Source organism: Pituophis catenifer, unplaced genomic scaffold (assembly GCF_029215685.1).
Source record: "Pituophis catenifer annectens isolate HBS135680 unplaced genomic scaffold, rPitCat1.0.hap2 SCAF_4, whole genome shotgun sequence".
Lineage (NCBI taxonomy): Eukaryota > Metazoa > Chordata > Lepidosauria > Squamata > Colubridae > Pituophis > Pituophis catenifer.
Window position 1 is genome coordinate 31,784,773 of NW_027256884.1, and position 15,919 is coordinate 31,800,691.

General features: G+C 37.4%; 1 protein-coding gene across 1 annotated transcript; it reads left to right on the forward strand.

Moving 5' to 3' along the window:
- The first annotated feature begins 854 nt into the window (after window positions 1–854).
- On the forward strand, window positions 855–15,477 carry F10 (coagulation factor X). Its single transcript, XM_070943181.1, has 8 exons — window positions 855–1,007; window positions 7,347–7,507; window positions 8,366–8,390; window positions 9,251–9,364; window positions 11,397–11,528; window positions 12,161–12,417; window positions 12,851–12,968; window positions 14,067–15,477. Exons 1-8 carry the CDS (start codon window positions 938–940, stop codon window positions 14,639–14,641), a joined length of 1,452 nt encoding a protein of 483 aa, XP_070799282.1. The 5' UTR covers window positions 855–937; the 3' UTR covers window positions 14,642–15,477.
- Window positions 15,478–15,919: the final 442 nt, after the last annotated feature.

Sequence of the window (15,919 nt, forward strand, 5' to 3'; positions counted from 1 at the left end):
CTGATCTACTGATGTATTTTTGCAGGCACTAGTCTACCCATTTATTTTTGCAGGCACCAGTCTACTCATTTGTTTTCTTTTAACACTGATCAGCTGTAGGGCGGCCCTTTGAAGCCCCGCGGGAAGAGTTTAAACAGTTTTTTTCCCTCTAGCCATCAGCTGGGACTCAGGAGGCAGCAATAGATTGGGGGTGGGGCCAAATAAAAGTTAAGAATAATGCGGGGGGCGGGTGGAGGGGGAGGGGCCCCCGGAACCGGTTCGGTGATGTCATATCGTCACCGCTACCGGCTCAGCGGAACTGGGAGGAACCGGGAGGAACCCACCACTGTACTGTACTATTATTGTGAAGGCTGATCAAAGATTGTAATAAAGATATTTTATTTGAAAAAAATATGACTTACAGTGCTGTACTTTCTGCTGCTTTATGAAATTGTGGGAAGGAGAGAAAGAAAGAGGGGCAAATGCAATTCTCTCTTCTGTTCAAATATGCAGAAGTAGACTTATTAAAAATAGTAGTGTTGGCATTTGCTAGGACTTCCTTAGGAACAAATTGCTCTAGATGTAGTGTGTTAAAATTTCTTTATGAAGAACTCCGAGAGAAAGCTCTTCTCCTAAGTATAATCTGCTTTCAACTTCTGGGTGAGCTTCCTTTAAGTGTCAATATCTGTGCTTAACAGTGAGGGACAGCTCTCTTCTGAGGTATCCATCCCACTTCATACTATTAATCTTGTACTGACTCAAATGACCTTACTTGGCAAAGATCTGCATTTCGAGTTAGTCAGCACAATGATCTGAAGAATCCATCCATATCCAAACAAACAGGCTTTGGAGGACATGATAAGGGCTGGGGAAGAACAACAGGAAGCCTGCTTGCTTGAACCTTGTTCATAGCCAGCCCTGAGAGAGAACAAAGTGCTCTTTTCCACGGATAGGCACCATGACTCCTCAGCTACTCCTCTGTCTGATCCTCACTTTTCTGTGGAGTCTCCCAAAGGCTGAAAGTAATGGTAAGAAGCTCTTTGTTGTCTTTCTTTCTCTCCTTCTTATTGTTTGTCTCACATGTGAACTGCATTTGCATGATCTGTCAGTCTTTCCCTCCCTTTCCTCCATCTCAGTTTAAATCCCGCATCAGTTTAGCTTCTCCATGAAACGGATGAACCTCTTGAAAGCTTATGCCTTTTAATATAATATGTTAGTCTGAAAAGGTGCTACCAGTCTTCTGAGTTTTTTGCAGTCATACCTACGGCTCTCTCCCTACAACTTTTCTGGTTCTGTAATTGGTTTCATTTCTTTTGAAGAAGTATTAATCATTTTTTGTGCAGCCAACAAATAAGAATCAGGTTAGAGGAAGTCTTTGTGCTGAAATGCTCATATATTTGCTTTCTTGTGTGCACGGGTTGTGTAATTTCATTTCTTATGAAAGCATGAAAACAGAAAACATTGCAATCTATTCTATTTCTGAGACTGCAGAAATAACTCCTGTTTCAGGGGTGGGGAAGCAGGAAATGACTAGAGAAAACTGAGCTTAGGTATCTTCATATTGCAATTTTGTCTACTCAGAAGGGTTAGAAAATCAATTTTGTCCACTCAGAAGGGTTAGAAAACCACAATCACTGTTTGTGAAGATTCCCACCATCAACAGGTAACTGAGTTCTCCCAAAAAATAAATAGAATTAAAAAGTGCACAGTGACAAATGACGATACCTTTGAAAAGCCGAGGAAAAGGCAAGGATGACCTCTGTGAAATATGAAAGGAGAAAAGTATCCCAAGTGCGGTGGAGAGAAAAAGATTTCCTTAAATTTCACAAGTTAGGGAGGACAGAGGACAACTGACAGGGAAAACTTTTGACCTATTTGCAATGTACTTCTAGACACTCCAAAGATTTTTGACAATAATGAAAGGTTGATCATTCAATACATTGAATGTAACAGAACCTCACTGGGCTTGGTAAGCAAACAGCTGATTTCCTTTTAAAGTCATTCTAAAGTCATTTCTCAAAAATGCATTTGGTTTTTCTGTGTGCTAACCTGTAGGTAAGCATCTTGTTAGCATGAATATATGCCATGTTGATTTCATTGTTATACGCTATCAGCAACTGTTCTTAACAGGACTCTCCTGCATTTTTAACAGCAGCTGCAGAAGAATGGGCTTGCTTGTAGCAAGGAGGGCATAGAAGCACCAAGCAGAGTGAAATGGACAAAATTATTCAGTCCAATGCCATTTTCAACAGACACATCTGTAAGTGGGAACTTCAGGGCAGAATAAAGGAAACATGGCCTAATACAGTACACAATTAATGGCTGATAGCTCTGCCACATGGGATGGAGAATAAACCTGGTTTATAGTTTAACTAGACGTGAGATTAAATGCACAGCATTTCAAACATAAAAGGCAGTGAGAAATGAGAGCTGATTCTTATTGGGATAAATGCAAAGTGTATAGGAATCAGCATGGTTTTCCCAGTTGCAATGTATGGCTGTGAAAGTTGGACCATAAGTAAGGCTAAGCACCAAAGTATTGAGGCCTTTGAACTATGGTGCTGGAGAAGACTCCTGCAAGTCCCTTGGACTGCAAGGCGAACAAACTGGTCAGTCCTAACAAACTGATCCTAATAAACTTATCAACCCTGACTGCTCTTTAGAAGGCCAGATCCTGAAGATGAAATACTTTGGCCACTTAATGAGAAGGAAGGAGTCACTTGAGAAGAGCCTAATGCTGGGAAAGATTGAAGGCAAAAGAAGGGGATGTCAGAAAATGAGATGGCTGGATGGAGTCACTGAAGCAGTAGGTGTGAGTTTAAGTGGACTCCAGAGGATGGTAGAGGACAGAAAGGCCTGGAGGAACATTGTCCATGGGGTCACAATAGGTCAGACACGCAACTAACAACAAATAGGAATCAGCAGCAGTCCTGGCCCCTCCCTTCAAATTTTCTAATGGAAAAATTTTCTAATGAAGAATTTTATTCAAATAGCAATAGCACTTAGATTTATATACAGCTTTACAGTGCTTTACAACCTTCTCTAAGTGGTTTACAGAGTCAGCATATTGCCCCCAACAATTTTACCCTCATTTTACCCACCTTGGAAGAATGGAAGTCTGAGTCAACCTTGAGCCTGGTGAGATTTGAGATTTGAACTGCCAAATTGCAGGCAGCCGGCAGGCACCAGAAGTAGCCTGCAGTAATGCACTCTAACCACTACACCACCACAGCTCTTACTTATTACCAACTTATTTGTTGTATTTAAATATTTCTTATATTTCTATCATGCCTTTCATTTAGAAGCTCAAAATGATATACCTAGCATTCCTTGTGATGACAATATATGGAGAGAGGCTGCAACATTCTGTGGAATATTCCAGCAATTGTCCTTTGGATCTTTGGCTTGTAACATCTGTCCAATATGTTATTAGAGATGCTTTCATAAATGCCTCTTTGGGGATACTGTAGAAAGATTCCACTCTATTTTTAAGGAAATTAAATTGAGGAAATTATTAGATTCCTTAAGTAGTTATCCCTGTATCCATTATAGGTAGACAACGATTGAATCTCCTAATTTTCAGGAAGGTAAAAGAGTTACTTTCAGATTACTGTAATTTTATGATGAAAGTAATGTTGATACTCATAGTTGGTGCTTCTTGTCTGGATTACCTTAGAGGGCTGACAGTAGATTATCTCAGCCCATTTCAAACTGGTTTTAGTACAGATTATTGGGGTTGAGGCTGCCTTGATTAGCCTGATAGATAATCTTTTAGCATGGATAGACAGACTATGATTGTTGGTTCTTCTTGAACTTCCAGTATTTTTTAACTGAATCAAGCATAATATCTTTTTGTATCTGCCTATTTTGGAAACAATTTCAGTGGCTCTATTCCGTCTATCAGAATATCTCTAATCTCTTGGAGCTTTTCAAGTGCAGCTATAACGTGAGATCCCTCAAGGCCAGTGGTGGGTTTCAAAAATTTTTACTACCGGTTCTGTGGCTGTGGCTTGATGGGCATGGCAGGGGAAGGATACTGTAAAATCTCCATTTCCACCCCACTCCGGGGAAAGGATACTGTAAAATCTTCATTCCTCCCCACTCCAGGGGAAGGTTACTGCAAAATCCCGATTTCCTCTCGATCAGCTGGGACTTGGGAGGCAGAGAATAGATGAGGGTGGGGCCAATCAGAATTTTTACTACTGGTTCTCGGAACTACTCAAAATTTCCATTACCGGTTCTCCAGAACTGGTCAGAACCTGCTGAAACCCACCTCTGCTCAGGACTATATTCTGTCTTCTGTGCTACATCAAAACACTGAAGAAATTCACCAGGAAATTTAGAGCAAGGTATCATCAATATGCAGATGGTACTCATCTATTGCTCTATGACCTGTTCAAAAAATACTATGGCTCCCACACTTGCACCAATGATTGACTGGATGAGGGATTATGTGTTATAACTGAATCCAAATAAGGTAGAGCTCCTTGTGAGAGATCAGGATTGAGAAGTGGCAGATCTGCTGTTCCCATTTTTTCCTTATCTAATAGCAAGAGAAAGGAAGTCTATTCTGTATTCCTCAATGTCACAGCTATGTACATTGGTACCGTTCTCTCTTTTCATTACAAAACCAAACCATTCTATTTTAATTGCATTTAAATGAATTTTAATTTTAATGAGGCATTTTAATTGCTTTAAATGAATTTTGTCTGATTCCTATTTGAACAGGTTTTATATCTCTTTTATTTTATTTGTTATATACTTATTATATAATATTATATAATATATAATATTACATCTTTAGCAACCATTGAAAAGTACAGCAGCACTGAAAAAACTGATTTATGACCACTCCTCACCCTTACTACTATTAAAGCATCCTTGCAGTCAGGGGATTCTGAATTTGCTTAATCACTATGTGATTCTGTTAATGACTACATGATTAACAGAAAGACCATGGCAAAAAAGTAGTAAAATCAAGTGTGGTCACATTCATTTAACAATCACATCAACGCTTAGTGACAGACAATCCAGTCATATTTTGAGGATTATCTGTAACTGTTTTACCCAATGCATACCTGCCTTGGAATTCTTTGTAAAAGATGCTTTGTGAATATTTAAAATAGACCAAGTAGGTGTGCCCTTTAATTAAATGTCATTTTGTAGAACTGAAGAAGCATGTTTTCTTGTCACAATCCCTGTCCTCTGAAACCGCATCTTCTCAGAGACAATATGGCATTCACTCTCTTAGAGTTCCGGAAGGTTCTTAAGACTTGGGTCTCTTCCTAGGCCTAGGTTTAGGGTGTCTGTGGACCCATTGTTGAATCTTTCTTGCATGTTGAGTAATGTTGTTCTCATCTGGAGAGTTGTTTTTTTGGTGTTTTTAATTCATATAGCTTATACTGTAAGTTATCCAAGTCTTTTGGGCAATTTCAACAAATTCTATACATAAATAAATTTTGTCAGTTAGGGTAGATTGATATTGAACAGAGGCAGAAGGTTGGGAAATGTAATGCAGTAGAATAAAACAAGGGAACAAGAACTTCTGTTGTGGGAACTAAGAAACAGACAGGATTAGCTTTCTACATCAGAAAATGATTGATAGATAAAGGGAAAACCAGATAAGCTAGAGCCAGGATCATTTTTATCAAAGGTGGCAGAAAGGTCAAGAAAGATCAGAGCGAGAAACCTTTAGATCTGGTACTATGGAAACAACTTGCAAGAGTCGGCCTGTAGCAAGTCAAGAGAACATACAAAAAGAGACAGCTAAGAAAGCAATTCAGCAATTCAGAATACATGTACGTGATTGGCCAAATTTAGGAAAAGAAATTTTCAGAGAATTAGCAGTTTTTAGAACTGTAGAAATAAAAAGTCTGCTTGAAATTATTTACCTTCTATAGGAAATTAAAGGAATGGCTGGTGTCATACAAGATTGGCTCGTTTCAGACATGAAATTTGAGACTCAGAAAAGCATAAGAACAAAGATTCATGTTAGAATTAAATGAAGAATCAGGAGACACCAGAAGTGAATAAATAATGTGGATGATGGATGATGGACCAAAACTTGTGGGTCAAGACTTTCTAAAGAGTCATAGATTGCCAGTATGACTTAAAGTAGCCTCTAAGAAACAATGGGATCAACTTCACTGAGGAAAAAAATTAACTTTTGTCACAGTTTAAGGTCTAGTTGCCATAGATTTCAAGTCTATCTCTATATATTAAATATTAACAAGATGGATGGGAAACTGAGAAAAGGATTGTTATGAAGTTTCGGTCACTGAAAAACAAATCAAGGTGGAAAGGAGAAAGGGAAGTAGTGACAGTTGGAATGTTGCAAAGTATCAGCATTAAAAAGAGATTATGAAGATTGACTGAATTGCTATAGATTAGCTAATACAAATGTAATTAACAGAAGGAATAATTAAGGGTTGGCAATTCATTCTCACTGGGAACAGGAACAAGTAAAAAAAATAAAAACTATAAAATATAAATAAGGAAATATAGAGGTGGGTTTTTTTTAAAAAAAACACTTTATTAAGTGACACAGGTTATAAAAGAAGTCAAAGTGGAGAGTCTCCAATAAAGAAAATACTGAATTCTGCTGTGAAACAAACATAGATGGTAGAAGACTGATTTTGGAGAGAAAGAATAGGTTTCTGAGGGAGGAAAGCAGGGCATACTATAAACCCAGGCTGCAAGTTTACTTCTGAATGAGCCATTACATGGAATATGTAATGCATTCAAAATGGAGCATTTTGGCTATAAAGCTCAGCTCGCTGACATCTGCAGGTTCTCCAAATATACAGTGGGGCGAGTGGTGGGTTTCTACCGGTTCGCCCCGATTTGGGCGAATCGGTAGTGGCAGCAGCGGGAGGCTCTGCCTACCTGCTCAGATGTCATCACAGAAGCTTTGCGCATGCTCACAGTTCCAAACCAGTAGTGAAGGTAAGTGGAACCCACTACTGGTTGGGGCCTCTTGTAATCCCATATGGTGGAATTCAGTAGTTGAAAAGGTTTATGTGTAAATTTATGAATCTTATCATAGTAAAATAAGTATGGTGTGAGTTGCTCTGTATGTCCATGGGAGGCTATTTCTGTTTAGTTTACCTGTGGTCGTGCCTGATAAAACTGTTCGTAATCATGATTTGTTAACTAATAACTCATTCCTCTCTTGCACATTTCACATATTCACACTTCCTCACTTAAAAAGCTTGTGAAATCCTTCCCATGTAAGAAATAATGATTTTTTAAGAACTCAGGTCCATCATTTCTCATAGCATTATCCCTAACTATAATTATACAAAATATTATTTCTTGGATTGAGTGGGGGAGCAGGTCCGTATGATCTTTGTTTTGTTCTTCTTTAGTATTCTTAAAAAGCAAAGTGGCAAATAGATTTTTGCAAAGAACGAAACGAGCTAATTCACTGTTTGAGGAATTTAAACCTGGAAACATTGAAAGGGAATGCTATGAGGAGAGATGCTCAAAAGAAGAAGCCAGGGAGGCATTTGAAGATCAAGAGAAAACTGTAAGTGTGTATCTTTGACTGCTCTCTCTATCTACTCTTTTGATGCATGTGTGTTTCTTTGCATCTTATTTCTGTGAGGCCTTCAGAATCAAAATCAGATTAAATGAAATGGGTTTCAAGTACCAATATGTCTTCATCATGGAATATTTTACCAGATCATCTTTTCTGTGATTCTTTCTGTTGCTTTTGGCTGTTCCATCTTCTTGACTATATATCTCTTTTCTCCATCCTGCTAAAGAAAACTGGAACTTGGAGCCACTTCCATCCCATACTCTGAGCATCTAACAAATCTGTGTGTCACCCAGATCGTTCTTACACTAAAGTGTAAAGTGCTCTTATTAGATTTGTATTAATTTATTATCTTGTTATATTTCTCATCCACTTTTTATATTTGAAAATTAATCAGGTGATTAACCATGCTTAAAATCCTGCAAAAAATAAAATAAAAATAAAATCCACCAATAATCCAACTCAAAATATTGGAATGGTTGTCTAAATAATTACAGTTTATCCCATTACTTAAAAGGCAACAAGCTCACAAATAAATCACTCTGATCAAGATGTGTAAATTCTAGATCATTCTTTTCATTAAAGGACTGTCCATATTTGCATCAGGAGAATAGAAAAAGATAACAAGAGCTTTTAAAATACAGAAATAACTTTTCAATGGAAGTGTGGTTGAGAGCGGAAAACTCTTTCTGATATATCGTGATATATTAGTATTAGTACTTAATCACTGGTCACCAAAATGTTGCATAAGATTCTTCTTAAATTATTTTTGTTTAATTCCCTGGCTTTGTAATTTTTATTTAATACTATTAAACTCTAATGTGCATGTGTATGTTTTTTTTTAATCAGGAGAACTTCTGGAATGGTTATGTAGGTAAGAAATCATCTGCTTTTGCTCCACACATTTTTTCTAATATAATGGTTAAATATATACAATTTATTTGATGAATACCCTGTTTCCCCAAAATAAGACATCTCCTGATAATAAGCCCAATCAGGCTTTTGACCGCATGGTAGGATAAATTAAAATTGACTGGTTGAACCCCATTTTTTATTAATTCAGATTTTTAAATCCTTCAAAGCTTAGCAAAATCACAGTTATAGATACCCTAATATAAGATCATAAACAATTTGTTATTATCCATATGTGGAGCATTTCAAAGTCCATAATATATACGGCCATTAACATCCTACTCAAATCAAGTCATTGTGGAGAACTTCTAATAATTTCAATGATCAACAATGTAGTTCCATATGTTAAACTGGTTTAGATTTGCTATATACCTTGTGAGAAAGCTTTCTTGGTAATTTGCATGTAAACTCTTCCTCTGTGCCAGTGGTGGGTTGCCCCTGGTTCGGACCGGTTCGCAAGAACCGGTAGTATAACTGGTGGGAGGCTCCGCCCACTGATCCGGACAACATCATAGGTGATCTGCGCTTGCACAGAAGCGCAAGCAAAGTGAGAGAGCACGCGAGGGCACGATGTGAACCGGTAATAAAGGTAAGTAGAACCTACCCTTACTCTGTGCACTGTATTTGTTTGGTAACATTGATTGGTCCAAAGTTGAGTATAAGTATTATTCATTATGGCCACCTTAAAAATTCCATACTTGGTACTGCATTTGAACTTCCCTTCCAGGAAACAATATAACAGTAACTTGGATTTTTCTTCTGAATGTGTAAATATAATATTTCTGCATTTTGGATTTTAATGTCTTCTTTTTTTCATATTAGATGGGGATCAATGTTTATCAAACCCCTGTCATTATGGTGGGACTTGCAAAGACGGCATTGGTAGCTATACCTGTACCTGTTTGGCTGGCTATCAAGGGAAAAACTGTGAATATCGTAAGTTGAGCTGGAGCAATTCAGAAGACTTAAGGGGAAATAGGGTCATTTTATTGCTATGACCTCAATAATGTTACAATTTAAGGGACTGTCAGTTCCCATAAGATTTCACTGAAATCTTTGAAGACTTAGAAAAAAATCTCACGTCATTTCAAATTTTTACAAGACTTGTCATGGGGAGGGATAAGAGGAAGAATGCCCAAATAAAATTAACACAATTTTTCAAGGTTTAGCTGCTATCAAAGAAAAACATATGGGGCCCAGATTTAGTTTATGGGAAGTTAATGGCTTTGTAGGTGAACTGGTGTCTTGAATATATGGTAGCTTCTTAACAATATTATTGGCAGAAATAATGGAAGAGGATCAGTAGTGAAATCCAATTTTTTTTACTACCGGTTCTGTGGGCATGGCTTGGTGGGCGTGGTGTGGCTTGGTGGGCGTGGCAGGGGAAGGATACTGCAAAATCTCCATTTCCACCCCACTCCAGGGGACAGATACTGCAAAATCTCCATTCCCACTCCACTCTGGGGCCAGCCAGAGGTGGTATTTGCCAGTTCTCAGAACTACTCAAAATTTCCGCTACCGGTTCTCTAGAACCTGTGAGAACCTGCTGGATTTCACCCCAGAAAAGGATGTTCCTAAGTATATGGACAATCCATTCAGAAATATTAGAAGATAAAAAGCACCTGGATGGATCAGGTCAAAGAGTATGTTTTTGTAGCTAACATCCTCGTTTCTTATTGGTATACAGCTGGTACAGTATACAGTGAAAAAGAATAGTAGCATGGTTATCCTTTCATTTGTCTACTTCTCTTTTAAAACTATTTGGTCATTAAATGGAAACTATAATTTCAAGATTCTTTTTCTGATCAGCCATAGCTAGCTCAGACTTAATTAATGTGTATGTGAAATAGGTGGAGTTTTTACATTAATATCTAAAATTTGGAACTTGGTTACACTAACTTGCTTTTTCTAGCTTAAAGGACATTTACCAAAATGGGCTGAACCTTAATCAGGCTGGATGAGTGCACTGTCATCCCAATATGAAGATGGAGCCAAGATAAAGAAATGTGCAACTAACTGCCCCCCTCCCAAAAAATATAGAACCCCAGGTTTAGCTGATAGGTTTCCTCTATTTGGTGGAAAAATACATGAGGCTTATAGTTTTCTTCAATTTGTCCCATCAATAGTTGAAAACAAGGTCCATCAGCAGAAAAGAGTGAGGAGATCAGATTCCTACCAGCTCTTCTGACCCAGCTTTAGCAGAAACAAGAAATAGATTCCTTGTCCTGAAAAACCCCTCTTTATTTATCTCCTGTGAATTAATGGCATTCACACACCAAAAAGTCCAGACTATAGTCCTTCAAAGAGTTAACTGCAGTAACAGACCTTATCAGTTTTTTGAGATAATTGCCAGACCGTGAGGTCCCAGCCGCAAGGCTGCAAATTAAGTGCTGGCAAGCAGTCTCTGAGGCACAAAGCACGATGATCCAAATCTTCCAAAATCTGAACTGTTGTATCCTATGACCACCACTCCCCTTTCCTTCTATTTATTCCCCAGCCATGGAGGAGCCATTCAGCATCCACGTGTGTCTTGCTTCCCAAGTCAACTTCTTGTCCTCAGTTGTTCTCCTCTCCTAAGAGCTCTGCACATACATGCATTTGGAACAGGCCCTAGCTGTTCTTCCTCCTCACTTATCTCAGCCTCCATGGCTGGGAAATGCCAGACAGCCCTGGCTCTATCTCTGCGTCTGACGCAGAGCATCCATCAGAGCCTTTCCCTGACTCCAGAACTGGCCCAAGTTCCTCCCCAAGTTTCTCATCACCTGAGTCTGCCGCCAGCTCCGCTGGCAGCTGGTGGGCCACAACACCACTTCTGCTTCTACAACCAGTTTCCCTAACATCCCATTATAAGCAAGCAACATAGGATTGCTGTGCTAAGAAAATTGGCTATGGCTGTCACAATTTTATCTTTGTATAAAGAAGATGTTTTTTATCTACTAATGTTTTATCTGCTTATTTTTTTACATAGTCATACATAAGTCCTGCAGATTGGACAACGGTGACTGTTGGCACTTCTGCAAACTTGATCAAAACGAAATTCAGTGTTCATGTGCTGAAGGTTACATTTTGGGAGATGATGGGCAGTCTTGTGTTGCTGGAGGTATGAATGTGTTTGTTCAGTTAAAACAATTAATTATAACATATATTTTTTTGTTTTTCTCATATCAGTGTTAGCCAAGGACTGGTGTGTTATTCCTATTGGGTTATGTACATTCTGTCGTAATTTAAAAGTCAGAACATTAAAAAAAATAACTTAGTTTGATTGTTGGTTGTATTATATAATATATTATTTTATTATAAAGGAGAAAGACAGCATTTTATATGGTAACAAAAGGGTCAGATCTCTATCTACCTTTTTTAATGCATTCTGATAGCTTTTCAACTCTGACTCCACTGTACCTTTACTGGCAGAATCTATCTCTGTCCATTGGCAATGAAGGCTATCTAAATATAATTTTATACTTCGATAGGAATTATTTTCTTATGTAGTGACAGAATTGTTAGAAGTGGGCTAATTAATCAGCATTCCAAAATGTAGTTTTCAACAACAGTTATCCTTTATTAAAAGAATAGAGATGGCAGTTATCTAATTTCTTAATAGTTCTCTCACTCAGAATAAGATTATTTAAATATAAAGGTGTCTTCTTCTCTTTTTTTGTATTCTTGTTTCTCGACCTAATGTTCTATTATTGCTACATCATTTAATTAGAAATCCTCATTATGATTTTTCAGGTGACTTTTCATGTGGTAGAAATATAAAAGCAAGGAAGAAGAGGGAAGCAAGTCTGCCTGAATTTCAAGATGATTTCTCTGATGCCTACGATGCGATTGACGAAGATAATTTTGTTGAAACTCCTGTAAATTTTTCTAGCTTAGTTCCCAGTGTGCAGTCACAGAATGCAACTTTGCTGAGTAAATCAGATGATTCAGACCGTAATGTCAGAGTTGTTAATGGAACAGACTGCAAACCGGGTGAATGTCCATGGCAGGTAAATGAGTTCAATTTGTATGTCAGAATACTAATTGATTTATACCTCAAATTTGTTGAAACAATGAAACATGCATTACTTTTAATTCCCAATTACTTTCATAACGTGTGTGTGTGTGTGTGTGTGTGTGTGTGTGTGTGTGTGTGTAAGAAGTAAAGATACTGTCTGTGACTGCACAATGAAATCTCCACATATCCACCCTTGACATAGATAAAAAGGCATAGGATTTTAAATTCCATAGTCCTAACTGCCATTTTTGACTCTCCTTGAAGATGTTCCTGGCCATCTGTTATGAAATCAATATTCCAAAAATAATGATTATTTAATTTATTTGTTTGTTTATTTATTATATTACATTTTTATGCCGCCTATCTCCCCTATAAATTGACTCTGGACAGGTTTAGTCATATAATTTTATGACTTCTATTTTTAGGCACTTCTGATAAATGACAACGAAGAGGGGTTTTGTGGAGGAACAATTTTGAGTCCCATGTATGTGCTTACTGCAGCCCACTGCATTAACCAAACCAAGAGCATTAAAGTTGTTGTAGGTGGGTATTTAAATTGTTGTCTAGCTTCAAAAATATTTACAGTGCAAGCCAACAGTATCTGTGTCTTCTGATGTAATCCCAAATTAGTATGCATAAAATTGTAGCCTTAATTACGTATCTATTTTTGGTTACTAATATGTCTCAAGCCACACAAAATCAGTACAATCTCTTTGCTATCCTAATGTTAATGGCAATTGCATTTAATGACATTCTTCACTCTCTGCTATGGCTATATGTTTGACATTTGATGTTTAAGAGTGCTGTATCTGTAGCCTGTATGCCACATCCGTATGTTACAGAACACTAGCTTCTTAGGTACTCTAAGCCAATGTTTCTCAACCTTGGTGGCTTCAAGATGGGTGGACTTCAACTCCCAGAATTCCCCAGCCAGCATGCTCCACCCATCTTAAAACTGCCAAGGTTGAAAAACAATGGACAAGCTGTAATACATTTCATTCGATTTTTGGCTGAGAATATTGTATAACCAAGGTATTGTCACAAGCATTCACAGGGAGACAGAAAAAAGAATGAGGATGAGTAATGGACAAGCAATACAGATGGTAAAATACTTTAGCATACATACTTGCCTCAGATGTCCCAATATAAATATGTTGTCATGGCAATGGTGTGATGATGTCATCACATGCTTTGCATTTTGGCATTGCCAGAGTTTGTTACAGAGGCTGCCAATTGTGCTTTGTAAATCATATATTTTGGGTCAGAATTTTGTCCAGCAAAAATGGAAATGTTCTACACAATTCTCCCCTTCAAAGGTCTTTTTTTTCCCCTATAGTCTTTTTAAAATAAAATATGGAGGTTTACCATGGTTACTTATATTTTTGTCCTCTGGTCTGGTATTGCTTTTCCTATGTAAGAAACACATTCAAGCATTGCTTTAACATAAATTAATTGCATAGGGACAAAACAAGACAAAAGTACCCTTACAGTTGTAACAATGATATATAATTCTGATTAGATATGTTTCTTGGATAGATATATTTTATAATTTATTTTTCAATATAAAAATATTTATCTGATTATTAAAAATGTGGATAGCTATGTTGTACCATACAATTTTACTAAGTTGGTCTTCCACAGGGGAAGTCGACATATCAAGAAAAAGAACTGGACGTCTTCTCGCTGTGGATAAAATATATGTGCATCAAAAATTTGTTCTGGCCACCTATGACTATGATATAGCCATCATCCAGTTGAAGACACCTATCCGGTTCTCTGAAAATGTGATTCCTGCCTGCCTTCCCACTGCTGATTTTGCCAACCAAGTCCTAATGAAACAAGATTTAGGCATTGTTAGTGGATTTGGGCGCACTCAAGAAAGAGGACGGACCTCCAACACACTTAAAGTGGTTAAGCTTCCTTATGTGGACAGGCATGTCTGCAAGCTCTCCAGCAATTTCCCAATTACTGAAAATATGTTCTGTGCTGGCTACCATACTCTGGCTCAAGATGCATGCCAGGGAGACAGTGGGGGCCCCCACATCACTGCATACAGAGATACCCATTTTGTTACTGGGATTATCAGTTGGGGGGAAGGATGTGCACAGAAAGGCAAATATGGTGTTTACACAAAAGTGTCTAAATTCATCCCTTGGATAAAAAGAATAATGCGTCAAAAGCTACCCAGAACAGAGTCGAGCACTGCTCGGCCCTAAAAATCATCCAATGGCATATTTCATGCAGTGATAATGCATTGGGTTAGAACATTCAATATTCATTTGGTTCAGAACTCTTCTTTTCAGACATGTTGCCATTTTTAAGTGTAACATTAAAGTAATGTAACTTTCCTATTTATCGAGAGCTTTTTTCTCTGGTATCAACCCTCTTCTGGCACATAGACTGTTTCATTTCAGCTCTCTTGTGTTCCTAGCTTTTACAACCTTTTCTAAAGATTTATAAAGGTTTATAATTGATAATCTTTCAAGTAGAAGCTCAGCAGTGATATTTGGTCCCTTTGTATACAACCTCCAGTTCCCTTGAGACCATGAGTTGGGTTAATTAAGGTAGTGCCCAACTGGATAATCAGCTGAATTGTTTTCCAATTTAATTTACCTCAAACAAAAGCAGAGGCCAAGCCAAGCCTTCAGGACTATTGCCTGCCAACTCAATGGAAGAGGGGTTAGGAACATTGTAAAATCTTGCTCTCCTAATCCAACACTTCGTGTCAGAAATTTCTTGAAGAAAGTGAAAAGAATTCTGTATTTCCCAAATAGTTATTCCACTCGTATGCTCACATTTTGGGTTATTTTGTGTAATCAGAATTTCCAGTGACAGGATATGACTGAGATGATCGCTAACTGGATTATAGGAACAGAATAAAAGTGATATATTCGACATGCTTTTTTAATTGTGTTGTTGTATCACAAGCATTGTGGAGGTTTTTTTTTTTTATGAAAATAGGTTTAATTGAAAAGTTAAAAGGCTTTTCAGATTTGTGATATATATATAATATAATATAATATAATATAAAATTAAAGATATTTGAAAGTTTTATCTGCCTGTGAAGTGAACTGGTGTATTTTCTAGACATCAGAAGATTTTGGGAGCTCAATTAAAACAGAGTGTAAGTTTCACATTTACAAATTATCTTTCTCTTTGTGAAAACTTCAGTGCATTATTTTCTGGTTTTATACTCTGGATCTTAGTTTAATAGAATTAACTTAATATTTTGACATGTCATCCAAGAAAATTAATGTGCATTGAATCCAGTTATGAGCTTCCAACATAACTAATCCATTTTTGTTTGTGTTCAGCAGCAAAGGGAGCAGCACAAAAATAGGCATAGTAAAGGCTTAAAATGAAATCCCTTGTCAATGACTGACAGTTACAAAAATTAAAGCTCCTAAATGTAAGGTAAGAGAGGAGGAATATTTAAAAGCTCAGTAAATATAAAAGTGTTAAATTTTGAAATCATAGAAACATATCAGCTGACA